Genomic DNA, 12,405 nt, shown 5'->3' on the forward strand with positions numbered 1-12,405 from the left:
CCTCCTCCGTCCACAAAAGGCCCAGGCGTCCCAGCCCTCCCTCCTCCTGCCCATAAAGGGCCCAGGCGTCCCAGCCCTTCCCTCCCCCGCCGCGCCATCGGAGGGTCTAGGCATCTAAGCCCTCCGCCTCCCGCCCTCTCCTCCTCGAAGGGCCCAGGCGTCCTAACCCCGCTCCCAAACGGCCCGGGCGTCCAAGCTCCTCCGCTCCTCAAAAGGCCCTACGTTCGGTCACGCGCTGCCGCCAGCCTGGGTCCCCTGTGTCCGTCCCGCCCGCCCCGGTCCTGCTGCCTGCGGCCCGGCCTAGCCGCCTCTAACCTTCCCGAGGCGCCAGAAACCGCCCTAGCCGCCACCACATCTCTGCCGCCGTCAGAGTGCAACTTGCCACCGGATGGCGCCATCTTGGACCGCCCCCTTGACCGGCCCGGCGGGAAACACTTCCGGCAGGCGGAGCCGAAGCGCTCCCGCCCGAGGCTCCTGGCGGGGCGCGGGCCTTGGGGCACGTTGGTTCCGGCGCGAGCGAGGGGACGTCGTGTGTGGTGGGGTCTCCCGTGGGACGACGTCTCCCCCCTCCGCGCCCACCCCAGCAGGCCCGCAGGGGGCGGCCTGGCTGGCCCTCCTCCCCCCACCCGGTCCTGTGCCGGGGACCGCAGTGAGACAGGCTGGGCGGTGCGTGAGAGCTGTTTATTGTGTGTGGCGGTGGCGGGTCCCTGCGTCGAAATGCGCGCTTCAGTAGGTGCTGTAGACGGCCTGGATGTGCTCCTCATCTTGTGGCTTGTAGGCATCAATGCCTGGGCGGGGGCGTAGTGTGAGGCTGCAGCACGATGGGCCCTACCACCCTGTCCCCATCCCTGTCTCCCCACCTTGCTCCAGTGCGTTGCTGCCGCTGAGCAGCTGCCAGTAGGTCTTGTCAGCGGTGCTGGCAGCCAGCCCATTGATGGAAACTACCATGGCGCCCCAGGACGTTGCCTCGGTCTGGAAGCTGCCGCGAAGAGGTACCGGAGGGCAGGCAGCTCAGCAGGGCACCCTGTCAGCCGCCGCTGGCTGCCCTTCTCCCTGGCCACGGAGCCTCACCTGAAGTGAGTGGGGTCCTGCTCCTGGGCTGCCTGCAGCACAGCCAGCAGCACTGAGCCGGCTGGCACATGCACCTGGGTGGTGTAGTTGAAGTGGGCTCCCCTCAGTTTGTTGACGACAGAGTAATACACCGTGATGAGGGGGGAGGCTGAGAGGGGCGGGAGAGGGGTGCCTCATTAGGGAAGAGCTTGTCAGTGTACAGTATGGCAGGGCCGGGATCACAGGCATCACCCCACCTCAGCGGGGACATTGCGGTGGACACCATGGGGGCAGCCCTACCTTGGTCAGCCCTGTCCTTGCCCCCTTGTGCCAGGGGCTGTACGGTGCCTGCAGCGGCGCAGTCCACGCCAGCAGCATCCAAGTACGTCTGGCCCAGCAGGGCAGGCAGCACCTGGGCGATGGCTGTGGGCTGCTGGAAGTGGTGGTGGAGCACTGCGGAGAAGGCCTGGGAGCAGTTCCATTCCCGGGGGGCATAAAACTCTGCTGTGGCGGTGAGTGCCTGCAGCGGGCAAGTGTGAGGGGCCCTGGGCACCTGGGTGGCTGCGCTGCCCCCTGATGCCACTAGCTCCCCCCTACCTGCAGGGCTAGCCCTGTGCTGTAGATGTTCCCGATCAAGCCGTTCCCCTGCTCCTGCTCATCCAGGAAGGCATTGGCTGTCGTTGTCACTGCATCCCGGAGCAGTTCCCGCAGCTCATCAAAGCCTGCTGTGGCCAGCTGACCGTGGGCACACGTCAGTGCCAATGTTGCCATGGCACGGGTGTCTGCAAGGCCCAGGCATCAGCTGGCTGTGGCACGGCTGGCAGGCAGAAGTGGTTATGGGGCCAGGGGAGTCCCTTACCCACGGAGAGCCCATTCCTGGGGCTCAGCACCTCCTTGGCCAGCATGATGGCAGCCACCTCGTAGCTGCCTGTCCCTTCCAGGCACAGTGCCAGGACGTCCAGGCCAAGCTGGTAAAATGTGGTCTGTGGGGTGTCCTCAATCTCTACAAAGTGGCAGGGCACCATGAGCCAGTGGTGAGAGGGACATAATGCCTCTGGGGAGCTCACAGCCATCCCGTCCCTGCCTTACCCAAATAGGCCACCTCCTCATCTGTCCTCTTCTGCAGCCAGCGGAGCAGGTCGACAGTGTGCCCCAGGGCCTCGACCTGCTGAGGGCTCTGGCAGGAGGAGAGGAGGGCAAGCGTGTAGAGCGCCAGCTCCCCTGATGTCATGTCTGTAGGGATAGAGAGCAGCCAGCGATGTGGGGCCCCTGGGCACACAACCGAGTTGGGCATCTCTGGGGCCCCTGCCTACCTTTTGGGGCCCTCTTCACCGCTGTTTCCTTCAGCTCCTGGAGCAGCTGCTTGCAGCCGCTGCTTTTGCCAGCCCCAGCTAGGTTCAGCGCAAGCAGTATGCTGGGGTTAGGCGGCTCGTCGGTGTCAGCGGAGCCCTCCAGGCACTGCAGCATTTGGGTGACAGCATCGTGCGGTGCAGCTGGAAGGAGCAGGGTCAGACACCTGGTGGAATGTCACTGGCAGAGCGCCCCGCCGGGCACCCTGGCAGGTCCCTCCAGGAGGACTGATACTCACTGCAGCCACCTGCCAGACCCAGCAGGGCAACAACACTGAGGGCTGCACAGAGCATGCTCTCTCGTTTGAGGAGGTCCTGGCCTCTCTGGGCGTCCTTCCTGCTCTGAGCCAGCTTCTGGAGGGTGGCTGTGCCTGCCTTTGGCTTATCTGCTTATCTACGTGCCTGGTGTGGGCACTCAAAGGTGCCTCAAGGAGACGTAGTGCTGTGCGCTCTTGGGGCCTGGGTGACAAGGCTTGGTGCGTCACCCTCATTTTGGGGGCAATGCCTAGCTCCCATGTGGGCCAGTGCCTTGGAATGGACTCTGACCCCCAAAGTGGCCTCAAGCTTTGTCCACTGCCCCAGGGACACGGGACTGGCTCTGTGCTGCCAGGAACAGGCAGGGGAAAGCTTGTCCAGTAGCCCAGTATGCCCAGTACTCCCCACTCACACGAGTCAGGGCTGGTGCTGTGCTGGGGGTGGGGGAGGTTGGTTTCTTCTCTGGGCAGCTTGTGCAATTGTGGGGAAGATAGAGTGGGGTGGCACAGAGACTGTAGCTCTGACACTGGTGGTGTCTCCCTTATGGGATACTCACTTGGATGGCGGCCGTGTGGCACACTGGCAGAGCAGAGAGAAACCCCCCAGCTTTGGTTTGCTCTCGCCTGGCTGGGCCCAAAGCTCAGCTCTGAATTGCAACTTTACAAAGGGGCCTCACTGGCATCTTACCTGAAAGGATAGTCAGGAATCTGAAGGGAAGTGTTTTATCCTGCCCCAGTGCATTCACTTTGAAACCTGCTAAGTGCCAGAAAGTGGCTGACATGCTTTACACTTAGGAACCTTCATGGCAGGTCAGTCCTGGGCTTGGCTCCCCTGGGTAACTGAGTGCTTTAGAGGACAGCTGCCATGGGGCAGATGGGGGGGGGGGGAGGGAGCAGCATGGCACAATCCTGTGCTGCCCTGCCTGGCAGGGGCAGTGCTGGTGCCAGTGTGATGGAAACTGGGCAGCCGGCCAGGTTGTTTGGGCAACGCCAAGGGCGGAGGGGAGGTGGGAGCATCTGTCCTTGCCTGGGGCTTTGGAGCACCTCAGCTGGTTGACATCCAGGTAGGACCTGCCCTCTAGGGAGGGTGTGACCTGGGACACTGCCATGGCATTGCCTGGGTGGGGGCCTAACCCAGGAGTCTGCTCAGGGCCTGCCAGTCTCAGGGTATGTGCCAGATGCCAACCAAGCCTGACAGGAGGGGAGAGAAAGAAGGGAGGCAGCATCCAACTCAGCCAGGGAGGGTCCCCGTGTGTCACCAGTGTGGCTAGGGCCAGTGCCGGCACAAAGAAAGTGCTGTCTACTTGCAGCCCTTAGACACTGCACAGAGAGCATAGCCCTCTCTCCAGGCGTCTTGATGGGGTGCTTACTCTGAAACCTACCGAACACCCTTCTGATGCTGATATGGGAACTAAGCCCTGACTTCTGTGTTTGGCTGCTCCACCCGAGGCTTTCCTGTGTGGCCAGCCCTGTGCTGTAGACATTACCAAGTAACCTGTTGTTGTGAGTGAGGATCTTCTCCCACAGCACCTTTGTATTTCTCTTAAGGATCCCCTTTGTGAGGAAAAATGGCCCACTGTTGTAGAGGCAGGTTTGGGGCAGAAATGCAGTGCCAGTACAGGAAGCCAGCAGGGCCAGGATGGGTAGGGCCACTGAGCCAGAGGACAGGGTCACTGGGGGATGTGTGTGTGTGGGGGGGCGCACATGGCTCCTGCACCCTCACCTCTCTGGGGATGACCCGGGAGCTGTGCCACAAGGGATTTTGGCATCCAGGAGAGTGGGGCTGGATGGGTGCTCTGGGGCTTGCAGAGGGATTAGGGGTCTCATGGGTTGGGGGGAGAGGGGCTAGTATGGGGTGCACTGCCCTCTTGGTGGCTCAAAGTGCTTTGGGGGTCCCCAACCTCCTGCAAAGATGCAGCATGTCAGGGGCTCGGCATCTGGTGGCCTCTGAGGAGGGCAGAGAGATGTTTGCACACAGGATGAGGGGGCAGTAATTTACACCTATGAGGGTATTAAAGAGGGGTGTGGATGCACCTGCAGGGATGACTACCTCTTTGAAATGCATGTATACCAATGTACACATCATGGGGAAAAAACAGGAGGAGCGGGAGATCTGTGTGTGATCGCAGGGCCGTGATCTCATTGCAGTCATGGAGACGTGGTGGGAGAGCTCACATGACTGGAATGCTGTCATGGATGGCTATGTGCTTTTTAGGAAAGACAGGCCAGGAAGGCGAGGTGGTGGAGTTGCTCTTTATGTGAGAGAGCAACTGGAATGCATCGAGCTCTGCCTAGGTGGGGAGGAGGAGAAGGCAATTGAGAGCTTATGAGTGAAGATCAAAGGGCGGGCTAGCATGGGGGACACTGTTGTGGGTGTCTACTACAGGTCACCTGACCAGGAAGAGGAAGTTGATGAGGCCTTCTATAGACAGCTGGGAGTAGCCTCACGATCACAGGCCCTGGTTCTCATGGGGGACTTCAACCACCCTGACATCTGCTGGAGGGATAACAGAGCAAGGCACAAACAGTCCAGGAGGCTCCTGCAATGCATCGATGACAACTTCTTGATACAAATGGTGGAGGAGCCAACGAGGAAGGGCATCCTGCTGGACCTTGTCCTAACCAACAGAGAGGGACTGGTTAGAGATGTGAAGGTTGGGGGCAGCCTTGGTTGCAGTGACCACAAGATGGTGGAGTTCAGGATCTGGCAGGAAAGAACTAAGGCAACAAGCAGGATTGCAACCCTGGACTTCAGGAGAGCAGACTTTGGGCTCTTCAGAGACCTGCTTGGAGGAATCTCATGGGTTAATGCCCTAGAAGGAAGGGGAGTCCTTGAGAGCTGGCTAGTATTCAAACATCACTTCCTCCAAGCTCAAGAGTGGTGCATCCCTATGAGTAAGAAGTGCAGCAAAGGGGGCAGGAGACCTGCATGGGTGAGCAAGGAGCTCCTGGCCAAATTCAGACAGAAGAAGAAAGTACACAGAATGTGGAAGAGGGGACAGGCTACTTGGGAGAATTATAGGAATGCAGTCAGAGTATATAGAGATGCGGGGAAAGCTAAGGCCCACTTGGAATTGACTCTTGCAAGGGATGTCAAGGACAGTAGGAAGGGCTTCTTCAAATACATCAGTATCAAGAGGAAGACTGGGGAAAATGTGGGCCCACGACTGAATGGGGCAGGGGTCCTGGTGACAAGGGATACAGAAAAGGCAAAATTACTGAATGCCTTCTTTGCTTCAGTCTTCACTGCTAAGGGCAGCCCTCAGGAATCCTGCAGCCTGGATGTGAGGGAGAAAGTCCAGAGAATTGAAGACTTTCCTTTGGTTGAGGAGGATAGTATTAGAGACCTTCTCGGCAGGCTAGACATCCACAAATCCATGGGCCCAGATGGGATGCACCCACGGGTACTGAGGGAGCTGGTGGATGTTGTCACCAAGCTGCTCTGCATCATCTTTGAAAGGTCCTGGAGAACTGGAGAGGTGCCTGAGGACTGGAAGAAAGCCAGTGTCACTCCAGTCTTCAAAAAGGGCAAGAAGGAGGACCCAGGCAACTACAGACCAGTCAGTCTCACCTCCATCCCTGGAAAGGTGATGGAACAGCTTGTTCTGGATGTCATCTCCAGGCATATGGAGGAGAAGAAGGTGGTCAGGAGTAGTCAGCATGCATTCACCAAGGGGAAAGCCTGCTTAACCAACCTGATAGCCTTCTATGATGGAATGACTGGCTGGGTAGATGAGGCGAAAGCGGTGGACGTAGTGTACCTTGACTTCAGCAAGGCTTTCGACACTGTCTCCCATAGCATCCTCCTAGATAAGCTCAGGAAGTGTGGGTTAGRCRAGTGGACWGTGAGGTGGAYTGAGAACYRKCTGAAAGGSRGAGCTCAGAGGGTTGTCRTCAGTGGCGTGGAGTCTAGYTGGARGCCTGTGGCTRGTGGYGTCCCCCAGGGCTCAGTACTGGRTCCCATCCTGTTCAASWWMTTYRTCARTGACMTGGATGARGGGACAGAGTGCCTSCTCAGCAAGTTTGCTGATGATACCGAGCTGGGAGGAGTGGCTGATACAGCTGAGGGCTGTGCTGCCATTCAGAGAGACCTGGACAGGCTGGAGAGCTGGGTGGAGAGGAACCTCATGAGGTCCAATAAGGGCAAGTGCAGAGTCCTGCACCTAGGGAGAAATAACCCTAGGCACCAGTACAAGCTGAGGGCTGACCTGCTGGAGAGCAGCTCTGCAGAGAAAGACCTGGGAGTGCTGGTGGATGACAGATTGACCATGAGCCAGCAATGTGCCCTTGTGGCCAGGAAGGCCAATGGTATCCTGGGGTGCATTAGGAAGAGTGTTGCCAGCAGGTCGAGGGAGGTGATCCTGCCCCTCTACTCAGCCCTGGGGAGGCCTCATCTTGAGTATTATGTTCAGTTCCGAGCTCCCCAGTACAAGAGAGACATGGAGCTACTGGAGAGAGTCCAGCACAGGGCTACAAAGATGATCAGAGGGCTGGAGCATCTGCCCTCTGAGGAACGGCTGTGAGAGCTGGGCCTGTTTAGCCTGGGGAAGAGAAGATGAGGGGGGATCTTATCAACGTGTATGAGTACCTGAAGGGAGGGTGTCAAGGGGACTGGGACAAACTCTTTTCAGTAGTGCCTTGTGAGAGGACAAGAGGCAATAGGCAAAAACTGAACCACGGGAAGTTCCGCCTTAATGTGAGGAGGAATTTCTTCACTGTGAGAGTGATGGAGCATTGGAACAGGTTGCCCAGGGAGGTTGTGGAGTCTCCTTCTCTGGAGATCTTCAAGACCCCCCTGGACACAACCCTGCCTAACATGCTCTAGGTGACTCTTCTGAGCGGGGAGGTTGGACTAGATGATCTCTGGAGGTCCCTTCCAACCTTTCCGATTCTATGATTCTGTGATTCTATGCAGGGTTGCATCTGCATAGTGTGCATGCATGCGTGTGAGTGCATGCATATGCATGTGTGTGCATGAATGTGTGCGTGCATGCATGCCTGTGTGTGCTGTGTGTGCGTGTGTATGTGCGTGTACATGTGTGCTTGTATGCATGCATGTCTGGATCACGACATGCTTACCATCATGGGTAGCTGCATTCTGGCCGAGATTCAGATCATCTTCCCCTCTAGGGCTGGGTATGAGGTGGGGTCAGCTGCAGGGCCAGCAGCACCAGGGCCAGTGGTACATTGGGCTTGGGGGTAGATGTGGGTCCCTCACCTGCACCATCTCTCCCTGCAGGGTGCCTGTGACAGTGACAGTGGCTTGGCTGGGCCCAGCAGCAGTGTCAGCCCCCCCTCCCAGCAGGGATGGGCCCCAGTTGGGTGTGGGCACATCAGGGCCCCCACTGGGAGAGCTGTGGCCACCTGACCATGGCCACAGGTGCAAAAGCAAGCGGGGCAGGGTTGTTCATCTTTATTTTTGTTTGTGGTGAAGGGTCTAGGGAGGAGGTGGCTGGCTCTCCTTCTCCTTGCTGGTGCTTGGGTGCAAAATGCTCTGGGTAAGGGGCCAAGCAGGGCAGAGCTGGGCTGTGGGGCTGAGCTTGGGGGTGCTGCTTGGAAGTGAGAGGGAGTGCTGCTGGGGTGGCCAGGTCTCTGCCCTGGGCACTGCTGTTTGCAGCAGGGCTGCTAGTGTGGGACGTGCTGTGAGTGGTGCTGGGAAGGCAGGGCCCTAGGCTGGTAATGCTAAAATGTGGGTGCGTGAGAGGGCCCTGAGTCCAGCTGTGCCTGTCCTCCTTATTAAGCTTCCTCAGGCCCCTGGCTGAACCCTAGTTCTGTGCTTGCTGTTGATGGGGTCTGGTGCCAGCCTGCTTGTGGTGCTGGCTGGAAGTTTTCAGGTCTTGAGTGGGTGATACTGCTCCCAGCATGTCAGGTCACTAGGGCACCCATGCCAGGGAGGGGACCCTAATCCACTGGCTCTCTTCAGCTCCTCCTGCACGCCTGGCCATGCAGGCACCCTTGAGCTCCCCGACATTCACGCTGAGATGCCTGCACTTCTCCCTGGAGGCGTATGACGGTGGGTGGCCTAGCTCTGTGGCAGATGGTAGGTACCCCATCGTGGCAGACAGCAGGTGAGCACTGGGTCTTTGGGTGCACTTTCCACTGCCTCAAACTGCTGCAGAGCTGGGCTCATCTGCTGCCTCCCTATCCCCACAGGCGCTGGGTGGATGGGCAGCTCCAGCGTTCCCTCTCCCTGTGGCAACACCACTTGCAGCAGGACACCTCTGGCTTCCCAGCCACCTCCAGGAGCCAGGTTGGTGCGAGGAGAGGTGTGAGGCAGCCCCTTGCTGAGGTGTGTGGGGGTCGTTCATGGTCCTGGTGGCAGTCATGCAGGATGTCTGTCCCTGCAGATCTATCACTGCTGTCACCTGAAGGCTGGAGCTGACAGCGAGTCTGGCACAACCTGTTTGTACAACCATGCTGTGGCCACCTGGCACTCCCTGGACAGGGCCAACTGCTCATGCTGTGGCTGCAGGGACTGGTGATGGCACTGGCAGACTTGCAGTGGAAGTAAGAACCGTGCCCTAGGCCAAGAGCCCTTCCACAGACGTGGCTAGCATGGCCAGCCCAGCCTGTGCTACAGTATCTGCCAGGCTTCCCCTCCCTGGGCTCTTTGGGGAAGCTGATACTCGCCCTGGATTGTCACCAGAGCTGGGCACACTGCTGGAGCCAGACATGCCACTGCTATGCTGCCCCTCAGCCCTCCTAGATGAAGGGGAGAGGAGAGGTGTGGATGAGTGTGAGCACCCCTTGGGGCACCTGTTGCCCTAAACTGCAGGATGCCCTGAGCGTCCTTGAATGGGGGTGGTGCCCTGTTACCTGGGGCTGGAGAAACCAGCGGTCACCCCTCACTACAGTGTCTACCACAGGGCCAGCTTTCACAGCATCTGGCCCCACACTGGCCGTGGTGGTCATGGGCTCCCTCCTGGCTGCTGGGGGCATGCTGGGCTGCCACTGCTCTGCAAGGTGCTGCCAGCACCAGGATGGCACCCCCAGTGTGGCCATTGTGCATGCTGCATCCGACTCCAGAAATACTGGCCCAGGAGTGCCTGGTGCTCCTGCAAATCCCGGTGCGGTGTGACCCTCCCATTTTGGCAATAAAGCTGTGGAAGGAAGAATGTGTGTGGCTGGGCATGGGAAGGGGCATCAGGGAACGCTGGGATCAAGGGCCACTTGTAGGGTTTCAGGGGGGCTGGGAGAGAGTGGGATGGCTGAAGGGGGCTGACATCTTGCATGGGCACTCTTGGGTGTCTTGGCATGTTGCCAAATGCCTCCAGCATGGGTCCTGGAGCTATCCATAAAAAGCTTTTTCCTTCCATGCTTTTCCTCGTGGCAGGCCCCCCCTGCAGCAAGCGTGGCTCTGCTGTAGGCGCTGCTGGTGCAATGCATTGCCTTGTTTCATCAGCATCTCACTGCAGGGCTGCTTGGGCAGTGTTGCCTCTGGGGCGATATCGCATGGCCTGAGTTTTGTGTGCTGCTGTTTAATTATTCACTAATTTTATTGCTTCTTCCCTGGCTGGAGCGCTTGGCTTGATAACCCCAAACCAGGATAACGCATGAAGCACCATGGGGGGCCAAGAGCAGAGGCTGCGTGAGGGTGGTGGAACTGCCTCAGCAGTAGCAGGTGGGGAACGGCTGCCGAGAGCCTGCTTCGCTGGAGGGAGCTCTGCCAAGAGGAGAGCGGGGTGCTGCCTATTACCCCGCTGGTGCAGTGAGACACTTGTATGGTGTTGGGGGGAGGAGGGGAACATTTTCCTTCCTCTTGTGCTTTTGTTTCTCCCCAAAGGAAAGGCCCTGGGCTGATCCAAGGAAAGGATTGCTTTTAACAGAATGAAAGGATTGGCTTTTAATGGAAAGAAAAGACAGGCAAGGCAGGAAACGCCTCTCCTCCAAGGCCGCCCCAGCTGGTCCTGGCAAATGCTGCTGTCACTCAAACCAGAATTAAATAATTCAGTGCTCATTTCCAGCCAGCTCCTTTTTCTGATTAACTGTAATGAGGAGGAAATGAGAAAAACCAAGATGGAATGCAGCTCCACCAGCTTCCTGTGGCCTAGCTGGAAACTGCATTTTCCCTCCATACCCAGCAGACCTATTTGTCTCTCTGGGATGTGATTCAGCCCAGCTTCGGTGATGGCAGTGAATCCTTTTGGCCCATATCTGTTCCTCGCTGCTTGGGATGCATGAGCCACTGCCTTGGGTTAAGACCTCTTGGCTGAAACCCAGCCGGCACTGCTGTGGTGCTGCAACGAGTGTCACACTGCTTGCAGTTTTTTTACCATGTATTTCTGCATGAGGGCATTTCTGTGAATGGGACAACAGGGCTCCTGTGTGTGCTGATGCTTGGACATGCCTGTGGTATGCCTGTCCCCTGGGCTTGCTGGATCCTCTCTGCTGTGCAGGAGAGAGCTGCTCCTGTGCAGACTGTGTATCCACTTGTTATCCTCCCTCACAAGGCTGTGGTCTCACAGAACTGCTGATGCCAGCATGGCTAAACCCTGCCTCTGCCCCTCCAGGCATCCTGCAACACCATCTCCAGCTGCCTCAGCTTCCTTGCCTTGCTGGTGGGAGTTGTGCTTCTAGCCCTGGACCTGCTGTGGGTTTCCTTCCCTCACCTGCTCCAGGGCAGCTTTGTGATGTGCCCATGCTGTGAGAGGAGTGGCATCCCAGCTGAGCACTGCTGCAGGCTCCTGATCTATGAGCTGGTGAGTACCTGTGGGACAGGCAGGGGAGCCAGCACACAGGTGCAGACAGCACTGGGACCAAGYTGATGGTGTAGTTTCTCCTGTAGTCTCCACTGAATGCTGGGGAGCCCAAATGCCACCTGCGCTGGATTGTTTAACCCCATGCCTCAGGACAGGCTGGGGCTTGATCCACTGGAGAGYGGCTCTAAGGAGCAGGGCCTGAAAGGCCTCCGGTTGACACCAAGCTGACCATGAGCCAGCAATGTGCCATTGTGGCCAAGAAGGCAAATAGTATCCTGGGCTGCATCAGGAAGAGCATTGCCAGGGAGCTGATCCTGTTCCTCTACTCAGCCCTGGTAAGGCTGCCTCTGGAGTACTGTGTCTAGTTCTGGGCTCCCCAGTACAAGAGAGACAGGGAGCTACTATAGTGAGTCTAGTAGGTGGCAGCTAAGATGATGAAAGAACTGGAGCAAGTGCTTGGTCCAAGCTTCTGTGGTCCAAGTGCCAATGGAGCAGGTTTTCCCATTGCTGGGACCTCAGCTGCCACAGGCTGTAGCTGGGACCAGTCCCTCCCAGCTGCCCTCTGGGCTCCTGCCACCATATTCCAAAGGAAACTTCCCCATGGAGCCTCAGGGTGTTTGATTTCTCCAGTGTTTTCAGGAACATGTTGGAATGCAGGTGAGCTCTTTCTGCTCACCTCAATCCCTGCAGGACCTGAAGAGGATGAAGAGGACAGAGTTTGAGGGCGTATCAGTGACCTACCACCCACTTTTGCACCAGCATCCTTACTGAGGGGTTGCAAACCCAAGCCAAGGGGGAAAGAAGGAATCTGGAACCACATAGTTTTCTCAGATGTGTCCCAGGTCCTGGAAGCCGCCAGAATGGGAGATGGTGGGTGGGAAGGGAAGTACCATGCTCATGAGTCAGAGAAGGGAGTAAAATCATGCTGGATATGGCAACTTCCTTGCCTACCTGATGCCACTTCTACTACTCACTTTATTTTATTTTATTTTATTTTATTTTATTTTTATTTTATTTTATTTTATTTTATTTTATTTTATTTTATTTTATTTT

The 12,405-nt window shown here is 57.6% G+C and overlaps 3 protein-coding genes across 6 annotated transcripts in view; 1 reads left to right on the plus strand and 2 right to left on the minus strand.

Moving 5' to 3' along the window:
• The window catches only part of MRPL16 (mitochondrial ribosomal protein L16), a 2,431-nt gene extending 2,018 nt beyond the window's left edge, over window positions 1-413 (minus strand). Inside the window, exon 1 of the mRNA XM_085312557.1 lies at window positions 316-413. Within this exon, the coding sequence (XP_085168683.1) occupies window positions 316-355 (40 nt within the window). The 5' untranslated portion in view covers window positions 356-413. The remainder of the gene's footprint in view (window positions 1-315) is intronic.
• Window positions 414-672: 259 nt separating this feature from the next.
• On the minus strand, window positions 673-2,830 carry CBLIF (cobalamin binding intrinsic factor). The gene is made up of 9 exons (XM_085312485.1): window positions 2,639-2,830; window positions 2,364-2,543; window positions 2,140-2,283; window positions 1,910-2,053; window positions 1,648-1,832; window positions 1,351-1,570; window positions 1,072-1,219; window positions 861-979; window positions 673-788 (listed from the first exon to the last, which is right to left on the minus strand). The coding sequence occupies exons 1-9, from the start codon at window positions 2,691-2,693 to the stop codon at window positions 727-729; spliced, it is 1,257 nt and encodes a 418-aa protein (XP_085168611.1). The 5' UTR covers window positions 2,694-2,830; the 3' UTR covers window positions 673-726.
• Window positions 2,831-7,454: 4,624 nt separating this feature from the next.
• Window positions 7,455-12,377, plus strand: LOC146591639 (uncharacterized). Of its 4 annotated transcripts, none has more exons than XM_085312567.1 (5): window positions 7,455-7,478; window positions 8,577-8,721; window positions 8,807-8,903; window positions 11,164-11,352; window positions 11,983-12,377. In XM_085312567.1, exons 2-5 carry the CDS (start codon window positions 8,597-8,599, stop codon window positions 12,121-12,123), a joined length of 552 nt encoding a protein of 183 aa, XP_085168693.1. In that variant the 5' UTR covers window positions 7,455-7,478; window positions 8,577-8,596; the 3' UTR covers window positions 12,124-12,377. The 4 variants fall into 4 exon arrangements, 3 of the variants coding, with proteins under 3 accessions (XP_085168693.1, XP_085168692.1, XP_085168694.1); XM_085312566.1 differs by lacking the exon at window positions 7,455-7,478 and adding an exon at window positions 7,513-7,599; XM_085312568.1 differs by lacking the exon at window positions 7,455-7,478 and adding an exon at window positions 7,513-7,599 and having other exon boundaries at window positions 11,439-12,073.
• Window positions 12,378-12,405: the final 28 nt, after the last annotated feature.

Source organism: Rhea americana, unplaced genomic scaffold (assembly GCF_003343005.1).
Source record: "Rhea americana isolate MKP2758 unplaced genomic scaffold, rheAme1 scaffold_368, whole genome shotgun sequence".
Classification (NCBI taxonomy): domain Eukaryota; kingdom Metazoa; phylum Chordata; class Aves; order Rheiformes; family Rheidae; genus Rhea; species Rhea americana.